The 24,389-nt window shown below is 43.7% G+C and overlaps 1 protein-coding gene across 3 annotated transcripts in view; it reads left to right on the top strand.

Moving 5' to 3' along the window:
* Positions 1 to 24,389, top strand: part of LOC146662892 (jumonji domain-containing protein 1C-like) — a 119,755-nt gene that overhangs the window by 51,092 nt on the left and 44,274 nt on the right. For 2 of the 3 annotated variants that reach the window (XM_085415464.1, XM_085415462.1), the window contains exon 2: positions 5,517 to 5,708. In XM_085415464.1, the coding sequence (XP_085271590.1) occupies positions 5,517 to 5,708 (192 nt within the window). Of the gene's footprint in view, positions 1 to 5,516; positions 5,709 to 23,634; positions 23,863 to 24,389 lie in introns of those variants that run through there. The other variant, XM_085415465.1, reaches the window with a different exon arrangement.

The raw sequence follows: 24,389 nt of genomic DNA, 5'->3' as shown, positions 1-24,389 counted from the left end.
TTCCTCCTCTGTGTGTGAGGCCGTGGAGGTTCCAGGGGGGGGATAAAGAAGTCTTTTTAGCTTGACTAGCATGTTTTCTCTCCAGTCAAGCTCAGTAAATCAGATTAGACTTTTTGGCAAGCAGAATAGTAGTGTGTGTGTGTGTGTGTGTGTGTGTGTGTGTGTGTGTGTGTGGACATGACTGTTTGGAGGGTAAGACTGGAGCTCAGACGGATCTAGAGGGAGATGGAGAGGAAAGGAAGAGGGTGTAGCTGCTTGTGAAAGTTATGAAGTCATCAGAGGGGTAAAAACACTGAATCACTCTGTCGACTCTTTTCAAATGTTCATAGATAGTTTTCACTGTAATGAGAGAAAGGAAATTAAAGACAGAGTGCGTGATTTGTCCTGCAGTTACAATCACAAAACTCCCAGAAGGCTTTCAGTCTGCTGCTGCAGCTGTATGTGATGTTGTTCAAAAACATGAAGAGATTGTTTAGAATGGTTTACCTGCACGTTCATGTGTGCTTCCTGCAGTGCACTCGAGCAGTCTCATATGAAGGCCAAACCACTTCCACTCCATGCAAGGATGTGCATGTTTGTGCTTTATGCTTATGCATCTCAGTAAGTCCACTGGAAACACCTTGCTGCTGTCATCATGGTCATGAAGTGCTCTCTCAGTCACAACCTTTGTTCTCCTCTCTGTCTTCTTTCTTGTGTGTGTGGGTGTGTTTTCCAGCTTCCCCTGGTGCTCAGTTTAAAAAGCAGATTTGACTGCACTCCCCCCATTGGTTCTACATTTTCATGACTTGTGCTCATTGGCTGCCAGCGGCCGTCGGTGCAGCCAGCCAGAACGCAGCTCTGCAGCTGTTAGTGATGGGCAGATTATACTCTGCTGCACTGCTAAACACACCTCCAAAACAATCAGACACTAAAGCATCTGTACAGAGAAAATATGTGAGATTTTGATAAACTTTGCTTGTCCCTCTCTGCCCCCACCCTGCATCTGCTGTTGTTCTTGGCTGCACGCTCAAAGCTCTGAAATGTTTGAAGCTGAACGCTCAGCTGCACGTGAAAGGTGGAAACCAAGAAACACACACAAAGATTCAATAGGAAACTAGGTGTGTGTGTGTGTGTGTGTGTACATAGCCAGTGCTTAGTGCGACCTTCAGTTACTATAGCAACCAACTCACCAGACTCTCCATTTTCCAGTTTCTATGGTGTGTTTTCGTGACTGAGTTCTACATGTGTGTGCATCTGCATACGTCTGTGTGTGTGTGTGCATCTGCATACGTCTGTGTGTGTGTGCATCTGCATACGTCTGTGTGTGTGTGTGTGCATCTGCATACGTCTGTGTGTGTGTGTGTGTGTGTGTGTGTGTGTGTGCATCTGCATACGTCTGTGTGTGTGTGTGTGTGTGTGTGCATCTGCATACGTCTGTGTGTGTGTGCATCTGCATACGTCTGTGTGTGTGTGTGTGTGTGTGTGCATCTGCATACGTCTGTGTGTGTGTGCATCTGCATACGTCTGTGTGTGTGTGCATCTGCATACGTCTGTGTGTGTGTGCATCTGCATACGTCTGTGTGTGTGTGCATCTGCATATGTCTGTGTGTGTGTGTGTGTGTGTGCATCTGCATACGTCTGTGTGTGTGTGCATCTGCATACGTCTGTGTGTGTGTGTGTGTGTGCATCTGCATACGTCTCTGTGTGTGTGTGCATCTGCATACGTCTCTGTGTGTGTGTGCATCTGCATACGTCTGTGTGTGCCATGTCTTCCTTGCTGTGAACAGTAACACGTGCTCGCAGACGGATCGTCCCGACAGGGGAACAGACTGTGCAGCTCTCCTCCTCGGCGTTCCTTCTCCTGCAGCTTTGTCTAAATGCTCAGACGCCATGAGATGTGTTCATCTATCTGAGACGTCCCGCGCGTGAGCTCCGGTTTGTGCGCTGCTGAGAGACGCAGACGGGTTCTGCAGGAACGTCTCACTCTCCCCGTCGTCGGCACGTCTCTTGTGCTCGACTGAGAGTGAAATCTCCAGATTGTAGAGCTGGATGAAGCAGATCGCTGAGGAGAATGTGACCCATCACGCTGATCCCGCACAGCGCACACACTCACATAGGTATTTGTTTAGAGATTCCAGTGGGTGAAGTCAAACAGGCCTCCCTGCTCCTCATTTGCTTGCTGACTGTTGTTCTCTTACTTGGATTCTTTGATGTTTATCTTAAAGCTGAGGTTTTACATACTGTAATAGTATTTAAATAAGTCATTCAAATGGAAACAGCTGTGGTGGAGACGTTTACCGATCACGCTGTGGACGGGAGGCGGGGCTGTTTAAGCTCTGCTGCCACGAGGACAGATACAAGAAATCTATAATAAATCTATAACTCTGCAATAAAACACTTTATTGATTTCTCGTTGTATTATTCCAACTCTGTGCTTTGACACCGTTTCCCCTGTGAGCTGATATCCTTAAATTCTATTTTGCTTTGTTTTGTTTTATCAATATTATTATTTATAACGATTGCTTTAGCTTATTATAAATGTACTTTTATATGGACAATTCAGTCTGTATGAGCTACTTACTACATGTTTTTTATCTTTAGAGGTGAATGTTCACTAGGGCTGCCACAAAACATTATTCTGATAGTCGACTAGTCACCGATTATTTTTGCGATTAGTCGACTAATCAGATCATCATCCATTGGACGCAAAACATATAGATTCTTGCACCAGCAGCATCTGCTTTACCATCATAATGATCACTATCATTAGCTTACAGCTTTAAGTGTTTAAGGTCTGTGCTAACTAAAAATAAAGACAAGATGATAGTTTATTCAATTTTAATGAAATCTGCAGATTGTTTCGGTGAAGTTTAATAAACTCCTTGCTATCTAAAATATAACAGGACACCGGAGTATATTCTCCAGCATCTCACACTTCTGATAATCAGCTGTCTGCTTGGTTTATTCAGCTGTGTAAAAACTATAACTTTAATCTCAGACAAACCGATTTACTCAGGAACAAATAAAATACTAAAAAAAAGCCAAACAATAACATTGTTAAGTTATCTAAGTGACTTATATGTTTAACCTGAGCAGCGAAAGACGGCGGTGGGTTTGAAAACGATTTGCCGGGAGTCCGGTGTTCTCACGGCTCTAGTTAGCCTAGCCCCCGGCTAACTATCGAGCTAGTGGGTAACAGATGTCTCCGAAAACGTCGGAGCGCTTTTGAAAATATGTGGTGTCCTGATAAACTGAGCAGATATTTGAAGTTTACACAGCTACATTCTCGCCTGAAAATATGTTAAACGTTTATTTTGTGACCCAGAAAGAATAATAAGAGTAATATTAAAACTAACTAGCTACCGCCATTGTTGGAAACTGAGCTGGGCTGCGCTATGAATTCTGGGACACAGCTGCTTCTTCTTCTTCTTCTTCTTCAGAGTTTAACGGCAGCTGGCATCCTTGTACATGCAGTGCTGCCATCTTCTGTTTCAGTCCGTTATTACAATCCTGCTATTATTCCTGCGTCTTTTGTGATCTTACAAAGCTTCAAACGACGCGTCGACTATTAAATCAGTCGTCGACGATTTTGATAGTCGACGTAATCGTGACTAGTCGACTAATCGTGGCAGCCCTAATGTTCAGTGTCTTTGTCTTTCTGTCTGTCTCACTTTAAAGTGAAAATAGGATCCTGATAGCAAAACTCGATTGAAGTATGATAGATTTAGCTGTTTAGGTGAGTTTAATTGAAACACTGTCACTGTTCTGATCAGGCCAGCAGCTCATTTTCTCTGAGCTTTTGGTTTTATTTCATTCTAAGCCTGCTTCTCCTGAAGTTAGAAGGATGACTTGCCGTCTTGTTGAGTTTGACTGGATTCGTGTGTATATAGAATATTGAAAAGATGAGGTGAGGATTAGATTTGAAAACGAGTGATGAGTAAAAATGGTTGGATATGAGGACAATCATGTAATTTCTTTTATGACTGTATCTTAGCAGCACTTCTCTTTATCTCACTCGTTCTTCTCTGATCTTGTCACAGCTGTAAAATCACACGTGTGGTGATCAGTGTCCTATAGCACGAAGCGATAACGTTTCAGTTTGCCTTGTTTAAAGACAAACAGTGGTGGGTATCAGAGGAAACAGCTGGAACGACGTTATCTCTTCAGTGGTGACAGAAGGTATGCATTTTAATGATCCTGATGATAATGACACCAGTATAATGATGAAACCAGTAAGAATGAATGATGACAGTGAGTAAACTGCTGCTTGTGCCCCAGAATGAAATGAAGGGAAAGCACTGAAAGAATCCGAAGTGGCAGACACACACCAGGATGGACGGATGATCACATGAGCAGGGAAGGGTGATGAGGGTGATGGTGTAAAGGAATGAGCACTACTCCACCAAACAAAATAAAGAAGGAGGCCAGTGTTGAATTTGAAGTGGAGGGTAAAAGTATGCAGCAATAAACAGATGAGTAATATGTGGCGATAAAACAGCAAGGGTAAACAAAGACGGCACGACAATGATGTCCTCAGCGTGTGCTGGCTGGGAGCTATCACTCAGTCGACTGCAGCAGTGCATTGTGGGAGACGGAGTGGGTGGGAGGCTGAATGAGGAGAGAGATGCACTCGCTGATCTCTCTTCCTCTGTCTCCCTGCTCGTGGAGGAAAGAGTGGGGGAGGGGGAGGAAGCAGATGAGAGAGAGAGGGAGTAAATGATGAGGATGGAGAGAGAGAGAGATGATCACTACACACACACAGACACACAAACATGTGCAACAGTCAGTCACTGGACTATCTTCTGATGTCAGCAATGCAGCGTTTGAATACTAAAGAGCGGCTGCAGACTGATCGCACGTGCTCTGTGTCTGCAGAGCTGGTCAGCGAGGCTCAGCTGTGCGACTGTCCTTCTACACTCAGGATCATGTTGCATTTGTCATGTTACTGTATGTCTTATGTTGTGTGGTGCCTGTCCAAATGTCTCTGCACTGCTGCTAAACATGATTTGTGTTGTTACCTGCCTTTTATGGAAACATGCTTTGGCACACGTCGCTCTCTTCTTTCTTCCTGTTGGATTCGTGGTCGTTAACTCTGCCACTGTCCATGTTTTGTTGCTCCCGGCGTGCTGGTGTGTACGGCTGCTGCGGCCCAAACATTAGCACGTGTGTAAATCAACCTAACCTGAAGTCTGTCCCAGCCACGTGATTGGTTCTGTGGGGGGCTATTATGGTTGTCATTGGTCTGTCACGTTGTCTGTCCAAACATGGGTGACTGATCGCGTCATACTTATATCGAGGTTAACTTATTTCATGATAATTATCTTTATTGTTTATTATCCAGCTGTAAATCCTACTTATTTACATTGTATGTGAGAGATATTACTCTTTGTCCTTTTAACTCCTCTTCCTCCTCTTCCTGTGTGTAGCAGATGCTTAATGTGGGTCTTGATGAGCTAAACCAAACGATACTGATTGCGTTCATTTTATCGGTTATTAACAGTTTTTTGTGTGTTTTCCTTCTGCTGTGTCGTGTACAGGTTTATGTGGAGTTTGATGACCAGGAGTGGGACAAGAGGGAGTGGGTGAAGGTCTATGAGGATTTCCAGCTGTTTCTACTAGAGCATCAGCTGGTCTGGGCCAAGAGGAAGGAGTGCGCAGCAGCAGGAGGAGGAGGAGCAGGAGGCCTACTGCAGGGATCCAAGGCCAAACACATACAGTGGCCTGCCCTGGTAAGACCTGTGTTTGCTATTTATAGGCTTGGCACGGTAATGAGACTGGCCAGCCAAGTTGACTCTGCTGCATGCGTGGAGCTCCAAGTATTCTGTTCTCTCTGCACTTTAATCTGCTGCTCTGTGGATCGTCTCTGTGGTTTTGCATAAAGGTGTTGCTGTTTACAAGCTTTTCTATAAACTTGTTTGGCTCTTGCTGTTGTTTGCTTGGCGTGTCATGCTTTTCCGTTTCCTGTCAATCATCAGTGAACTGATGAAGTTTTAAGTTCTTCAGCTGCTCAGCTATGATTGCTCACAGCCAACATGCGTCCTCTGCAGCTGCTGTCCAGGGTTAGGTTTTCTGCACAGTCACCGCTGCTGCAACTGGTATGAACCTGGATTATTGTCGTTATCCACGTGGTCTGATTGTGTGGCACAAATGATTCTGTCACCATAAAAACTCATGTTAGCTTTATCTCATCTGGCTCTCTGCAGCAGGCAGCTAGCAGGTGTAGCTGCCTGCTGCATGATGATGACTGAACAATAGTGATGACAAACTGTTTCTTATGGATTATTATCTGTTTTCTTCTAATAATCTTTACACCCCGTGATCATAGCTGTGAGTTAGTTGATACAGATCAATAATACAGCACCATATTATGGCACAGTGGATACTTTGTTACTATGTTCACTGTTGTTGTGTTTACTGATTAAAGCCACAAACAAAGGCTGATTCCAGTGATTGTGACAATATGTCAACTCCTCCAAAATCTCTTTTAAATGAACTAATATCTGATTTTAAATTCATTTATGATCAGCAAGTGTGACGATCTGTGTGGAAGCAGCGGGTGTGACAGTTTGGTGTGGAGCATTCAGACGTGTGTTTACACAGCGGGGCAAACTTTCCAGGAGCGGACGTCCCAGCAGATTCAGAGTGCAGTGCTCCGAAACATGGAAAGACATAGACCTGGATCTCTGGCTCCGTGACCATGATAAATGTTCATGACAGTACACTTAAAAAAAGAAGAACATGGCAGCACAGCGTAGGTTTGCAAAGCTGTGTCTGAAAAATCCACAGGAGTCCTGGAACAATGTCTTTTGGCCAGACAAGGTCAAATTGGAGATGCTTGACCATGATTCCCAGTGCTTTGTTCAGCAGAAACCATCCATCTTCATCCGCTTTATCCGAGGCCGGGTCGCGGGGGCAGCAGCCTAAGCAGAGAGGCCCAGACCTCCCTCTCCCCAGCCACCTCCTCCAGCTTATCCGGGGAAACACCAAGGCGTTCCCAGGCCAGCCGAGAGATATAATCTCTCCAGCGTGTCCTGGGTCTGCCCCGGGGCCTCCTCCCGGTGGGACATGCCCGGAACACCTCAGCCAGGAGGCGCCCAGGGGGCATCCTTGTCAGAGGCCCGAACCACCTCAGCTGGCTCCTTTCGATGTGGAGCAGCAGCTGCTCTACTCTGAGCCCCTCCCGGATGGCCGAACTTCTCACCCTATCTCTAAGGGAGAGGCCAGCCACCCTTCGGAGGAAGCTCATTTCTGCCGCTTGTATCCGCGATCTCGTTCTTTCGGTCACTACCCACAGCTCGTGGCCATAGGTGAGGGTAGGGACGTAGATCGACCGGTAAATTGAGGGCTTCGCTTTTACACTCAGCTCCCTCGTCACCACGACGGACCGGTGCAGCGTCCGCATCACTGCAGCTGCAGCCCCAATCTTGGTTTCTGTGGAGAATATGGTGGGGGATGATTTGGGTTGTTTTGCAGCAACAGAGCCTGGGCACCATGCAATCATTGAGGTACAGATGGGACTAGTGCCTGATGTGCCTGACTAGTTAACTGGAGGACTAGTCTTGTCAGTCGTTTGTACCAGACTTACTAGTCCTTTAATCTAATTGGTTTACAGTTAAAATCAGCACCAGGTAAATTGTTGTCCTAAATGTTATGCAGCCATTTGCCATCAGATGGAGCACTGTAGTTGCTGTTCTGATCTTTTTGTCTGTTATTGTTAATTGTTGAAAGGCGAAAGAATGAGATCGCAGATATAAGTGGAGCCACTACTCCACATCGAAAGGAGCCAGCCGAGGCAGTCGCCTACTGGAGCAGGAGGCCCTGAGATGAGAGAACGCTGCGGCGTTCCCCGGAATAAGCTGTTGGAGGTGGCTGGCAAGAGGGAGGGTGTAGGTTTCCTTGCTTAGGGTGCTGCCCTCGCAACTCAAATTCAGATAAGCAGAAGGATATGGCGAGCAATTTGTTGTTGTGTTATTTGATGGTTACCTGAAGTCTGCTTGGGGAGGAGTCTAGGTAACCGAGAACCCCGCCTCAGACTTGCAAGTGCTAATCCTCCTGCCAGCTGCTTCACACTCTACAAGGGCTCCAGTAGCACAAGCACAGGCAGCAGGTCATCACTGGATAAAGTCAGCAGGGTTAGGAGAGGACTGAGCCCAACATCCTCAGTCTCTCAGCCAATGGCAGAGCCACAGAGATGGGCTTGGACTCAGTTTCACCTTAGTCAAACTACATTTGTCTGTAAGTGGCCTTCAAAGTGTGTGTAAGTGATCACGTGAGGCTCGGTCTGCTCTGCGGCTTGCGTCACTCACACACTTTGGTGTGGTGGCAGTGTGGTTACCGTGGTGTTTATGCCGCTGTCTCGATGTCGCACCACTGTCTGAGGAGATGATCCTGTGGGTCTGCTCGTGTTTTTGGCTTTGTCACTTATTGGAGGACTTGCTTCGGAAATGTTTGGCACTGATGTCATTTATTTTCCGACTGTGCTCTTTTCTCTGTGTGCGTACGAATGTGATTCACTGTTTTGGTTATGTAATAGAGTGCACGGTGCCATCTGGCACACACATTGTAGATAAGAGTTCAAAGACACGCACACTTTTTTCTGCCTCTCTTACTGCTCCTCCCGTTTCTCACAGATTTATCACACCGTTGCTATTGCCATAGCAACAACATTGAAATATATACCTGATTGACCCGCTGCCCTCTGGTTGGCGCCTCAGGTCAGTCAGATCTGCAGACTCTCAAACAGCCACTCGGCCTGTCAGCAAACCTCACCAATCTGAGCCCTGGTCTGAGTAACCCTCACCACTCACACCGAGTCCTTTGCTTCCAAGCGCTTTGTTCTCCAGTGTGTGGCTTTGACTCGCCTTTAAAACCTCACGTGGGTCCTGCCTGAATTTTCAGCCCCAGCAGCTGCTGCTAGACAGAGACAGCATAGATGAGCAGGCCAGTGGACCCAGCAGATCGCTTTGTTGTTGCATAACTATCCGCACGCACACTTGGCTTTTATATCTCAGTGAGGACATGTAATTGACATAATGCCTTCCCTAGCTGCTTACCTGAACCCTAACCATAACCTAACTGTGACCCTGCTACTAAAACCACAATTTCAGCCTCAAACATGCCTTCAAAAGCTGTTTGACGGGCATTTGGACCATAAGGGACTGTTGGTCCCCACAAGTATAGTAACAGTTGAATTTTTGGTCCTCACAAGGATGTATAAGTGTGCACACAGACACACAGAGGGGCTGTTGCACTCATCAGTATTAATTCACTATTAATTACTGTCATTCATCTCTCTGTCTGGGCTTTTCTCAGTGTGGGTTTTTGGTTTCTTTTGAAGCTCACTCTGAGTTTACAGGACTGGACTGATTGTGTATTTGTGTGGTTCATACATGTGTTTGTGTAAGTCTGTTTGCAGAGCTGCTGTGATATGGGAGGATCTGCTAGTCTCACTGTCTCTGTGGGTGTCCACGTGTCCTCCAACCTATTGTACTGCTAATTAGGGCTGCACGATTAATCGTTAGAAAATCGCGATCTCGATTCATACTTATGTGCGATCTCATTTCCAAATGACAACGATTTAAAAAAAAAAAAAAAAAGACGACGACGATTGTAGCGCATTTTGATCCGGGACGTGCTCTGCATGAAAACAAGCGCTCACTCTTCCTGCTCAACAAATGACGAGGGCGGAGCCTTATACCACGTGATACAGAAGCTGTGCCGTGTGATGCTAAAATTAGCAGGAGAAAACAACGGAGAGCACGTCAGGGATGACGAGAAAGTGACAGGAGAAAATCCGTCCCAGTCAACCACCCAAACATCAATAACGGGAACCTTATACAGCGCTTCCCTTTACCCGTCGACCTCCCGCAGGCACAAAGACATTACGGAGGCTATCACTTATCACCTGACCAAAGATATGGCTCCATCAACACTGTGCAAAACGAGAGATTTAGGAAAACGATCAACACCCCAGACAAACGCTACACAGTGCCGTCCCGCAACTACTTTTCTATTGTTGCACTACCTGCTCTGTACACGCAGCGTCGAGCAACGGTGGAGACGGAATTTCAAGCAGTACAACATTTTGCGGCAACAAAACGTGAGACATTTGTTGTTTTTATGTTTATTTATTGTTTTTATGTTCTCTGCTGCCCTCAGGTGAATGTATGGCTATTCACCCTATGCAGCGAGCTTAACATAAGAGGAGATGGTTCCAGGAACGACAGGACACATCGCTTTGTCTTTGTGTCTTTAACTGAAGACCGTTTTTTCCTCTTTTAATTTGTAAGACTGTGAACATACAGTGAAATAATACGTAAGCATCAGTATCAACATATTTTGTAAACAAAACAGAAGTTAGCAACATAGCTTTTCTTATGCTTTACATTCATCACTAACATCTTTCCTTATACGTTCAAATAACCTTTTAAGTAACATGAAAGTAACAAATCTTACAGAAAATGAAGTTGGACATTGCTTACTTACAGATTATGGCTCAACAAACTCCCCAACGATGTAAACTGGGCTTAAAGTTGTGCAGCTTGTTTTCTGCTCCATGCATTTTCTCACACTGCCTGCGTGAACTTTGCCTGCTGCTTACAACCCATCACCAAAGGGGGCAGTGTAGTGCACACCAAATAACCAAAGAAGAAGCCACAAACTGAAGGGGTAATACTGCCCACTATTGGGAAACCTGAGAAATTCGCCAGCCAAAGAAACCCAACCAAGCAAAGAAACCCAACCAAGCCACAAACGAGGGGCAGAACATGTTCAGTCTCAACTGTTACGAAGTTGATGTGCAGTTAATAAGCGCAATAAATATTTATACTGGAAAAGAAAATCGTGAGAGAATCGTGATCTCAATTCTAAGCCAAAAAATCGTGATTCTCATTTTATGCAAAATCGTGCAGCCCTACTGCTAATATACTGAAATGCACATCTATACATAAGCTGCTGTCATCTCTATGTTTCATCTTCAGTATGACAGTAAAATGTGCATCAGTTTCTTCGAGGTCACTAGCAAGAGTTTGGATGAAGTTTGCAGATAATAATAATGGATTGGATTTATATAGCGCTTTTTCAAGGCACCCAAAGCGCTTTACAATGCCACTATTCATTCACTCTCACATTCACACACTGGTGGAGGCAGCTACGGTTGTAGCCACAGCTGCCCTGGGGCAGACTGACAGAAGCGAGGCTGCCATATCGCGTCATCGGCCCCTCTGGCCAACACCAGTAGGCGGTAGGGTAAAGTGTCTTGCCCAAGGACACAACGACCAGGACAGAGAGCCCGGGGATCGAACCGGCGACCTTCCGGTTACAGATACGCTTCCCAACCCCCTGAGCCACGGTCGCCCCAGATCCATGGAGGTGTGTAATTATTCACTGAAGCTGTGGTGTGGAGACCTCCACAGATGCCAGATCGTTCTGTGAGCTGTCAGATTATTAGATGTAGAGAACAAAGGCAGCGTGATGAGCAGAAGTCGACCCAGCCGTAAAGGAAAATTGTGTGTGAGAGTATTAATAGAATATGAATTGCTGGTAGTAGTAACAGCTGTAGGAGGATCCTGCAGTCTGATAGCCATATCTCAAGTGTTAGCTCCATTCAAGGCTTAAATACATGCCTGTTTTTGTGTTAGAGAGCTGCTGAGTAAAAAAGCTCATTTCCTGCCTCCACTCTTTCTGATTTTATGATCTCATAGATCCCAAAGTTTCATTTGATGTTTCTCTTTTGTAATTTCTTATTTGCATTGTCTGATGATAAATGTGAAGAGTGTCTTTGTAAGCTCCACATTCGTCTTGCTTTCAGCCTGGGGGTGTAAACTCCAGGTCCACACCAGGTACCCTCTCCCTGTTACATCATTTGGATTTGAACCAACACTTAACAGAAATCCCATTTATGTAGTTGGATACCGTTGTGTCTGGGTCACAGCCCAGTTACTGACACACATCCAATTATACACAAGGACACAATGTCACGTTGTTGTAATAAACTTTACAATAACAAGAAAATGTTGCATATTCATTACATGCCATGCTGTTGACCTATTTGGCCTGTTTCCCTGTTGGCAGTGAAACAAAAAGCCAGCAATGCCTTTATGATCTGTTAAAGGCACATAAATGCATAAAACTGGTTATTTTATTCTATAATGGTAGGTTTAACTGTTCAGTCAGTTTGGGTCTCCTTTCAGAAGCGTCTCAGTAGCCTGTGTGTACATATAATTGTTTGAACTGATGAATCTGCAGTTGTTTACACGTGGCTACAAGAGATCCTCCTAACTTATGTAAATCTTTGCTTCTTACATCCTGCTCCTTGGACCCGTTGTTCTGAGTATTGGTCCATCAATGACTGCTGTCAAACTGCCAGCTGTTGCAAATCATGAACACTAATGAGAAGTTAATAGGCCTTTGTCTCGTCAAGTTACAAGACATGTTTGTGTAGCTATATGTGAGCCTGCATATACACTGTTGACTGTGTTGAGTTCAAACTTGTGCTCCTACTTCTTGAGTCTGTGTGCTGTACCATCGTCCACCCTGGAACAAAGAAATATGACAAGCCCAGAGTTAACTTGCATTCATGTTTATGATGACTGTGTGTAAACTTCTGACCACAACTGTGCATGAGGTGAACATGCCTGAGACAGGACCTGCCACAGGCTGCATGTTTAGGGTCTCTCATGTTGTAGAGTTCCCAGTGACCCCACCCAGCCCATAACTCACCAAGACAGTCCCATCCCCCAGAGTCGTCCCCCCCCCCACACACACACAGACATTTGGCTTTCATTTAGCTCTCTTGTGTTTACTTTGCTCTGTTTTCCTCTGGCTGTGTGTTGCTCTCCTCTGGTCTCCCATAGATACAGCAGAACAACACTGTCTGTGTCTCTGTTGCGTCTCATCTCACCCCCACTCCCCTGTTTTGTTTTGGGGGTTTTTTCCTTTCTCAAAATTACCTCAGTGAGGGCTTTTAATTTAGCATTTAGTGAAGAAAGGCGGAACACCACACATAAGGTTCATGGCTGTAGTGGAGGAGAGGGTGAGGTAGAGGCAGATGATCTGCAGAGGCGACCCCTCATGGACCAGCCCAAAAAAGGAGGTCTGCATATAGTGCAAGTATACAGCTTCTTATCTGAACCTGCATCCTGGTCACATAATCTTGGTAAAACGACAATATGGGGGAATATAGTTTGGTCAGATAAACCCAAATTGAATGCTGTGATACACACCATGTTTGGTCAAAGGCCTCAGCCTAAAACACCATACCAACAAGGTTTCAACGAGGCGTTGATTCCAGTTTGTAACTTTCAGAGACAGAACGTAAAGCTGCGACTCAGTCACCTGACCTGAATCTGTGGGAAGAACTACAGCTCATAGAAGGATCCCACGCTGGGACTGTGTGGTGAGTGGGTCACACCTGAGCTGGGACTGGTTTCTCCATACAGAATAAATGTCGGTGTGTTCAATACATTTTCCCTGTGTCACTTCTCATTCTTACACATTATTTATTTACATCTATGGTTTCTTTTCGTTACATGTGGATTGAAAGTGTTGTTACTGACATAATAATCTCATGTCAGTGGCACCTTTAGAAATATGTTTACTTAGAGAACTGGTGGCATGCAGCACGAGTCCTGACAGGGACTAGAAAGAGAGCAGATTTCTCCTGTGTTGGCTTCCTGTTAAATCCAGAATTCAAAATCCTGCTCCTCACATACAAGGTCTTAAATAATCAGGCCCCATCTTATCTTAATGACCTTGTAGTACCATATCACCCTATTAGAGCACTTCGCTCTCGCTCTGCAGGCCTACTTGTTGTTCCTAGAGTATTTAAAAGTAGAATGGGAGGCAGAGCCTTCAGTTTTCAGGCCCCTCTTCTGTGGAACCAGCTTCCAGTTTGGATTCAGGAGACAGACACTATCTCTACTTTCAAGATTAGGCTTCAAACTTTCCTTTTTGCTAAAGCATATAGTTAGGGCTGGACCAGGTGACCCTGAATCCTCCCTTAGTTATGCTGCAATAGACGTAGGCTGCCGGGGATTCCCATGATGCACTGGGTGTTTCTTCACTCACTATGTGTCTGTCACTGCTTCACTTCTTCCTGAGGAGTTTCTCCTTCCCACCATTGTGACACTGCTTGATCACAGGAGGTCACCTGATTGTTGGGGTTTTCTCTGTAACATTGGAGGGTTTTTATCTTACAATATAAAAATCACCTTGAGACATTTGCGATTGATTTGGCACGAGAACAGCACAACTGAACTGAGATAAAACGTCATGATACATGGATACTTTTACCGTCTTTCTCTGCCTCTCATTGCAGTCGTACAAATGCTTGATTAGGTTCTTCTTGTGGACACAAATGTAACGTCACCCTGCTCAGCACAGTGATTTTCATGTGCCACAATCGTCACTTTGCTCTAAAAATACTGCTTTACAGTATCGCAGTGAAGACAGAGCGGACTAATGAGACTAAAATCTGATACTTCATTGTGTTGGTTCCAGTCTTTTACACGCCTGGAGCTCAGCACCATGAGCTCCTCCACAGTGAGAGTTTAAGACGTGGGAACAGCATTAACTTTATGAATTACTTCTGGTTGTACCCCAGGAGGTAGAGGAGGTCGTGGCTGGTGGTTTGATCCTTGGCTGCACCAGTCTAAGTATAATTGGGCTAGATACTAACCTCCTAACCTCCAGCTGCTCACCGATGCATCCGCTGGTGTCTGAATATTGGATAAAAAGCAGAGAAATAAAAGAACCACATACCTCAATAATTACACCCTAACATGGAGACATGACGAGTCAGGAACAGTTAATGATGAAATAATTAATCATTGGCAGATTTGAGCTGAAAATAAGAATTTTGCTGCAGTAAATGTGCCTCTTGTACTTGCATGTACTTTAGTAATTGGACCTGCTGTGCGACAAAGCTCATCCTCAGTGTCCAGCCTAAAACACGACCAGGAGATGATCTTTCTGTTGTTTTCCCTCCCATAATGGTCGTTACACATGGAGGTGTGGGAGAAAACAGCTTCATTCTGTGCCTGAATGCCTCCTGTTTGACAGAGATGGAGCACCGGTGCTGCAGCTACTTTGCAAATGTGCTGCTCACACTACACTTGTGTGCAGACACACATATAGCTTGTTCCTGTGATTGTTTTCTGCTGAGCCCAGAGAAAAGTGACCTTTAGGTGCCATTCCTCTTTGTCTGTGAAAGCATGCCTCGTCCTGCATGTCTGCTCATTACATGTAAATATAACAGCTGCTCCCAGGCTGCACTGTTGTATGGAAGAAAAATGTACACATCTAAATACGGTCACACACACATACAGCTGTGCATTCCTCTCACTTTGTTGTTGTTAGCAGGACTGTAGATGAAGCGCTCATCCTCCTGTGTGCATGCGTGCTGTGGGAAATAAGTCTTATGGCACATCGATGGCAGTTTTTCCAGGTGAACTTTTATGTGAGACAGGATTTGCTTTTGCCTCTTCTGACTGTACTTCTCTGCTTCCATACAAACACAATTAAACATTTTAAGGGTTGAACATCTTCACTATGTTGCATGTTTTCCCCAACCGTGTGTTTCTGTGACTTCACTCTGCTGTTTGCAGTTAGCAAACACTCCTAAACGCTTCTTTGAAACATGGTGCACAGTGTTGTAGGACGGATTATTGTGGACGGATTATCTCAGTTGTTCTGCTGACTGAAGTTTGGCCCGTTTACAAAAATCACAGAACCAAGTTAAACAGACAGACCTGTTGAATTCTACAGTGATAGAATAATAATGATGATGATAAAGATGATGATAATAATAATAATAATAATAATGATGATGATGATGATAATGCTAATGATAATAATAATAATAATGATAAAGATGATGATAATAATGATGATGATGATGATAATAATAATGATAATGATGATGATGATGATGATGCTAATGCTAATGCTAATAATAATAATAATAATAATAATAATAATGATAATGATGATGATGATGATAATGATAATGATGATGATGCTAATGATAATAATGATGATGATGATGCTAATGATAATAATGATAATAATAATAATAATAATAATAATAATAATAATAATAATAATAATAATAATATGATGATAATGATGATGATAATGCTAATAATAATGATGATGATGATGCTAATGATAATAATGATGATGATGATGCTAATGATAATAATGATGATGATGATGCTAATGATAATAATGATGATAATAATGATGATAATAATGATGATGATAATAATGATGATAATAATGATGATGCTAATGATAATAATGATGATGATAATGATGATGATAATAATGATGATGCTAATGATAATAATGATGATGATAATGATGATGATAATAATGATGATGATAATAATGATGATGATGATGCTAATGATAATAATGATGATGATGATGCTAATGATAATAATGATAATAATAATAATAATAATAATGATGATGATAATGCTGATAATAATGATGATAATGATGATGATAATGATAATAATGATGATGCTAATGATAATAATGATGATGATGATGCTAATGATAATGATGATGATAATAATGATGATAATAATGATGATAATAATGATGATGCTAATGATAATAATGATGATGATAATAATGATGATAATAATGATGATGCTAATGATAATAATGATGATGATAATGATGATGATAATAATGATGATGATAATAATGATAATAATGATGATGATGATGCTAATGATAATAATGATGATGATGATGCTAATGATAATGATGATGATAATAATGATGATAATAATGATGATGCTAATGATAATAATGATGATGATAATGATGATGATAATAATGATGATGATAATAATGATAATAATGATGATAGTGATAATAACAGAAGGATATTGCACAGAAATGTCTCAAATATTTTCGATGTACCTGACAGGAGAGAGCGTCGTGTTAACCACAGCACATTTCCATCCACCTGTTTCTATGCAAATTTTCAGTCTGCTGTCCAAAGCAGAGGCTGGAAATGCAAACAGCCCAAAGCCTCAGTAAGGCCAAAATTGATTTTATTTTTCATTGTGGTTTGATGGGCTCAACACGTCCAAGAAACAACTGTGGTTTCCTCCGTCAGGCCTGAGCTGAGGTGTTGTTCTTTGTTTGGTTTCTCTTAAAGGAGATGAAGCAAGAAGAAGGATATATATTATAATTATATAATTATAATATATATCCTTCTTAAATAATATATAATTTTATATTAATTGCTTCAAAAGAGGATTTATGGGCTTCATAGGTTTTATCACTTTGAAGCTGATCAGAGGTCATAAGTGACAGTAACTGGGCAGCCCTCTAGTGTATTTACTACCCATGGCCATTTAAACTATAAGATGTGTGGTTTACTTGAGCACCTGCACATTTCACATTACTGTAAGGTGCTGAATCTCACTAACATGTCGTGGTCATGCTCGTCATCTCCTGTGTGTCGGCCTCTTTGCTGAGGTCATGCTTACTTCCTGGTTTTGCACTGAGCTTTGGTTGGAGCTCGTTAGTGCCACCATGTCTTTGTGTCCTTTCACTCTGTGATGTTTTAATAGTAAGTGTCAAGGTTTTAGTTTTTGTCTCAACTAAAGAAAATAAAAATGACCATTAATAGTTCTGTAAAAGTATTGTTTCTGTGTAAATAATAAATGACAGTGAATAGTATTGCATGGATTTGTTATGTTGTTGGTTTTCAGTGTGTATGCTTTCAGAGTGTGTCGACTGAACTTGTAGTTCAGCCTCTCAGGGCTTTTGATTATTGTTGTTAGAGCCGCTGGTCTGTAGTCCCTGAGACAGTTTACACCAGGATGTTGGGAGTTGGCACTGTCGTGGATGTCCTAAGGCAGGTGGGGATAGTCCACTGTGATGAAAAACACCTGTGTCAGTTTCACAGCACCGTCCTGGAGGACTGGGCCAGGATCTGTGCATTTACATCACAGAGGGAGTTTGTGGCGTCCACAGTGTTTGATGAGGACATCTTAGACATGTTGTGCACACTTCCAGTGTCCCACTCTTAAACTGGTGTAGTAGAAGGTGTTGATTGTCTTTGAATAAGTTAAGTGGTAAATCGACTGGTTCCTATTCAGCACGTTTCTGCTCTACCTGAGCACTCGCAGCACCAGCGCAGCTTCACTCAGTGTGACTGAAGCTGTTCAGAAGCTGCATTTGGCCTCAGTTATTCAATTCAATTCAATTTTATTTATATAGCGCCAAATCACGACAAAAGTCGCCTCAAGGCGCTTCATAGATACAGAGAAAAACCCAACAATCATATGACCCCCTATGAGCAGCACTTTGGCGACAGTGGGAAGGAAAAACTCCCTTTTAACAGGAAGAAACCTCTGGCAGAACCAGGCTCAGGGAGGGGCGGGGCCATCTGCTGTGATTGGTTGGGTGAGAGAAGGAAGACAGGATAAAGACCTGCTGTGGAAGAGAGACAGAGGTTAATAACAGATATGATTCAATGCAGAGAGGTCTGTTAACACATAGTGAGTGAGAAAGGTGACTGGAAAGGAAAAACTCAATGCATCATGGGAATCCCCTGGCAGCGTACGTCTATCACAGCATAACTAAGGGAGGATTCAGGGTCACCTGGTCCAGGCCTAACTATATGCTTTAGCAAAAAGGAAAGTTTGAAGCCTAATCTTGAAAGTAGTTTGTGTTGTGTTAACAGAGTTAGAAACAGGGAAACGTGATTGGACTGGCACATTGTGGAAGAGGAGACACTTTAAAGACATTATACAGAAGATTTAAAAAATTGGTGCAATATTTAAACACAGTTTGAGAGAAATCAGATGAAGTTTCTGCAGTACTGTAGTAGGAAAGTCCATCAGTACACACACACAGCTCGTGGCGGCTGTGTTCATCCACAGAGGGTTGTACTGTTCTGGCTTCTCCACAGTGACACACTGCACCCTCCACCCCCTGCCCACCACACTCCTCCACTGACACGACCCTGTTACTGAAGCAAAATGCCAGCGTTACACAACAGCAGAGGAAATAATGAAGCAATCCTGTTACATGGCCTCTTGGCACACACGCGCCTGATATCAGCCATCTTGAACAAAACACACATGCACATAAAGGCTTTCAGCTGAACTATTTTTTGTGTTCGTTGGCATACGTGGTTACATTTTAGCTTTTAAAAAGCAGTTATTAGCTCCGTCATCCAGCTGTGACATGTTTTGATTTATTTGGTACAGTTCTGCTGTGAGCTCCTCGAAAACACATCTGACACCACAGAGAGATCCAGCCGGGAGCAAGACAGCATCACTGAGAGAGACAGACCAGTGTTTAAAGGGTGAGACAGGGACTGATGTTCTTCAGAGTCTTAGTTGTCCTGGGCTGTACGTCTGTCTGCTCAGCCTCTCTGTGTTCACATTAAACCCTCTGTTGCATCTCTGATCCAGCTATTACATCATCTCTGTATCTACCAGGAGCACTGTGTGAACTCATTAAAGAGCCTCACTGCAGACTGCCTTCAAAGATCTAGTGAAATCTATTGGCCACATGATACAAGAGGGAGGGGAGAGTTTACTGGTTGGTGGGGTAAGGAAGGTGAACGTGTGTGTGTGTGTGTCTATATAGAGAGATAGATGGATGTAATTTTTCTGAAGGCTACTTATAAGACACATACTTTGATAACTAACAGTTTCTCACATTTCTATAGCCAAATACAAAGACGTAAATGCTTAAGACGTTTTGCACAGCATGGTAGTAGTGGTGAAATAATGAGATGGAGGTCATGAAGCATGAGGTAGAAGTAGTGAGTTTGTGTTGAAACATTGTTTACATGGTTTGCCAAACGGACTGATCTTGTTGTGATTTATGACAGAAACCTGGAGGCACATTTATAAAGTGCGCTCTGAAGTCGTTGGTTATTAGTGTGTGGTTCACGACACTGGAGCTTTACTTTTGAAGCCTGTTTCCGTGTGAGCCCTTCAGATGAATCATCTTCATGAAGAATGAAGTTTAAGGAAATACGAATAGAGAAATGCTGTCTGAGTCTGAGTCTCATTTTTTTAATTGTAATGTTGGTCAAATGTTTTGAATCGTACATGTTGCACTGATGTCTACATGTTGCATGTTTCATGAGTCTGTTGAAGATATTTTGTCTAGTTTTTCTTGGCTTTAAGCTTCTTTTCTCCATCACTAACACTGCAAAGTCACCATATCTCTATCAAAACACTCACTTAAACATTCCCATATCACTGAAAGAATAAAGACAATAGTTGTTTTGACGCGTTTTATTTTACCACCGTTTTTAGACAAAGAACAAAGAAAGGACAGCGTCTGATATGAGAGGTTGTCTAAAATGAATGAACGTGTGTGTGTTAGATCTTTGTTTCACTCGACTCCTTCCTGGCTACAGACTGCTCAAGTCATGCTATGTTACCTAGCAACAGTTGCCCACTCTGCAAAACACACACACACACACACACACACACACACACACACACACACACAAATGAGTATCAGCAGGCATTCTTGTTATCTGGCAACTGTACTGGCTCTGTTCATCATGACATGAGAACAAAGGTGTGTGTGTGTGTGTGTGTGTGTGTGTGTGTGTGTGTGTGTGTGTGTGTGTGTGTGTGTGTGTGTGTGTGTGTGTGTGTGTGGTGCAGCTCTCTCCTTTGAAAGCTGACTCTCTAGCTCTGCCTGCCTTCATAGGTTGTCTGTCCTTCCACTCAGCATGTGTGTATTTGTGCGGCTGCATGCACAGACCTGAAACAGTCGGGGCCTCGTGCCTTGCTTGTAGGCTTGTTAGCCAGCCTGGAGAAGAACCAGTCAGCCGCGTCAGATGCAATTTTGGTTGAAATTGGGTCAATAAAAAGCCCCTCCTCTCCCTGAGCAGATGGAGCAGGGCTAGTGTAATCTCCTGCCTCCTGTGGGTCTGTGTGTGCATGTGTAATTAGAGCTTACCTTTATGCAGTGCAGGCTGCAGATGAAACGTTTGTCTCCTTCTGCTGAAGCAGTTCAGTCCACTCACTTTGATGAGCGATAACCGCACCACACATGTTTAGTAAAGCTGAGAAATAGAAAGTACAACTACACTTGGTTGGTTGTTGTACAAGATTTAATATGTGTGTCTGTGTCTCTGTGAGTGTGTGTTAGATGGACCAGTACCTGGACCAGTGTGTGCTGTTACAGTGGTAGAGGATTAACCTGCTGAGCAGCAATGGACAGATTACTAAATCTGGTTTGTGGTCAGCTGATAAAAGCGTGATGCTGTGGGTGGGTTCAGCATCGGGGCACTCAGCTTCTTTTTCATCCAGCTCTTTTTATTGTTTTTCCAGCAGTTAAACACATAAACATACGCAGGTAAACGTGCAGCGTTGCTCCCACCGCTTCCCTCCCCAAACACTGATATATACTCAGGGTGTGCACAGATCACTGTCAGGCAGTGGGCTCTACACATCAAACACAACATAATCATGAAACCATATCACATATTCTCAACATAACTGATGAATGGCTGCCAGGAACCTGGGATTTTCCAGCACAGCCTCTGATGGTGAACCTAATCGTCTCATCACGTCTCTAATCCGCTTCCCAAATGTTGGGGGTTGAGGGTCCTCCCACCTGGTCAGAATCGGTCTTCTGGCCAGCAAAGAGGAGGACGCAGTCATGTTCGATTCACGCGTATTCAGAGGTGGATCAGAGGGAATCAGACCAAGCAGTGAAGTCAGAGGGGTTGGTGGGTCTCAAAGATTGAACTCCATGTAACTTTGGACACTTTGTGGATGGAGCTGGGGTCCACAGTTTGTCCTTAGACCAGTGGAGACGCTGTGCGATATTGTGCCTAAGAGACACTGATGAGGTGGAGATGATCTTTAAACCCTGTAGCCAGGTTGTCTCTGGTATTGTTTGTCCCAGTTCGCCTCCCATCTGTGTTTAAGGCCCTCTAAGAAAGTCAACCTGGATTCATTAAACACGTTTCACCCAGGATCTGTTCCAAGTCCATTTTCTTTTCAAGTCTGATCCTTTAAATGATGGACTTCATGTCCATTGGAGAAGGTGAAGGTTAACATCCAGGATTAGATGAGACTAAACATCTAATCTGCAAATATCTTAAAAATACCTGAAACCTTTGAGACGACTCTGCAAAGGAAGCAAAGCCGGTATCTCCCATTGACTCCAGCCCAGCCGTCAATGCTCTGTGTCTAACTGACGGTGTAAACAGGTGGGCTTTCCTTATTGGAGCAGCAAGCCACAGCTCAGGAAGATTAAAGGCTCTTTTGAATTGATTCCAGATTAGAAATGAATGAATAACCTGTAGAGCTGCAAGACAAGTTTGTTTAGTTGAGCCACCCAACCGCATCTGGCTCCATTCATCCAGTAAAGCAATGGCCGAATATTTGCTGCCCAGTAATGGTGTAGAAAGTTTGGAAGGGACTGGCCACTGATTGTCTGAGGTAGCTGCAGGGTTTCTTTCCTTATCAGTGGTTGTTTTTTGCTCCATAGACACTGAGATAACTGACTATCTGAGTTGATAAAGTTTAGGGACATTTTCATAGAGTTAATCGCTCCTCCTGCAGAAAGGTAGTGTTTCCTCTATTCTGTCCTTGTTTTGTTTTAAATAGTGCAGTCATGCAACCTATTTAATAAAAGCAACCTCTTTGACCCTCATTCTTTGGATAATTGTGGTCCCATTTCTAAACATCACTTTCTCTCCAGGGTTTTAGAAGCGATCGTCACTGAACAGCTGATTGCTTACTTTGACTAAATGAGGCTTTTCAAACACTCCAATCAGGTTTCTCAGCACAGAGGGACGAATGAGGCTGGCTGCTGCCTCTGCTGGTAGATCGTCTGTTGTAGTTTCATCATTGAACACTGGATAACTGTATTTTATTGATTTAGTCTTGTGTATATAAGGAGAAATGGAGTCATTTAAAATGTAAGAAACACTGTAATCATTAAAGAGTTCAAGTAAACTCGTACAGTCACATCTTGTTTAAATCACCTGGCTGTGTACACAGGCAGGAAGGCCAAAAAAGCCCATTTTCTAAATGCTGGTTGGTCTACATGAATACTGTAGATCAGTGGCACATTTGGCAGCTGTCGTTTTGCCTAATGTGTATGTGAGAAATAAATTATGAGCTCAAATATTAAGCAGCCCTGAGGGAGGGAAGGTAACAGGGTCGTTGCTGCTGTCTCCTCTGAGCACCACCAGGCACTTTCCTACACGTTAGACCTGCTACAGCGACTCGATGCTGGGCAACATTTTGCCAGCATCTGGTGAATGTAGCCGCCTGCTAATAATACTGAATGGAGTTGCTAATAATAGCAGGAGTAATGGCACTCGTAGTATTGTCTCCTTCCTGCTATGTTGTCATTTTGTAAACACACGATTGTCAGTAAACTTGTGTTGAACGGAGCTGAAGGGGAAGGAAGTGGAGGAGCAGAAGTGAGGCGGGTCAGTGGCGAGGGAACAATCTGAAAGGCGAGGGGAGAAAGTGAAAGACGCTCAGTCAAAGAGCGCTGTGAGGAAATAGGACGGTCCTGCGTCACACAGAGAGAGCGAGAGAGGAAGTGTGTGTCAGCTGGCCCTGCCTCTCTCCCTCCCTCCCTCCCTCCCTCTCATCTCTCTCCCTCCTTGCGTCAGCAGCAGTTAAAATGTCGGCTGTGTAGCTAGTCCTCCGCTCTGCTCTCTCCCTCTTGGCCATCTGTCTCTTCTTACCACAGGAGGAAACCGCACTCTGTTGCTCTTCCTCGCCCGTTCTTTTTCACTTCGTCATCCTTTTCTTTCTTCCTGTCTCTGCCCCGGTTGCTGGATCAGAGCTAGTTTTTCTCCAAAGCCATCGCCTCTCAGTGTTAGTTTGGATACGGAGGACAGAGGTAATGTTACACTTTTATATCCTCTGCTGTTTCGGAAGAACTGTTGTGGTTTACATTTTGAAGCAGGCCTGAGTTTGATTGATGAAGTAACGCATTTGAGTAACACATACTGGCTGTGAACTGTGGAAACTACCCACAGCTTCTATTCTGGGAATGCTGCTCCGTCCTAGGTGTTGTCTTCTGGGGTGTTTGAGTGTTGGAGAGCTGCTTTTTCTGCCTCCGCTTGTACCTGCTCCAAAAAATGTCACGTACTTTGCCCGTCCTACATGTGTAACGACTGCTGTGGAGCAGAAGCTGCCATTAAGCTGTAATGAACAAATATAAAAGGCTGTATTAACACAGATGTTCCTGTACACGACGCGTGTGATCCATAATCACATGGGATACTCAGTGGGAACTACTCTTACTAAAATGTGTTTAGCAGCAAATTCATCTGGTTTTTTGTGAACTCGGACAGAAATCGCAGTTGGAAGAAGTGAGAACTTAACCCGTGAGACAAACCGGGAGCATGTAGGCAGCTCCCTGAT

Source organism: Rhamphochromis longiceps, linkage group LG8 (assembly GCF_057381845.1).
Source record: "Rhamphochromis longiceps isolate RC_006_pf linkage group LG8, R_longiceps_female_GT1.1, whole genome shotgun sequence".
Classification (NCBI taxonomy): Eukaryota; Metazoa; Chordata; class Actinopteri; order Cichliformes; family Cichlidae; genus Rhamphochromis; species Rhamphochromis longiceps.
This window is presented reverse-complemented; position numbering and strand designations above follow the sequence as displayed.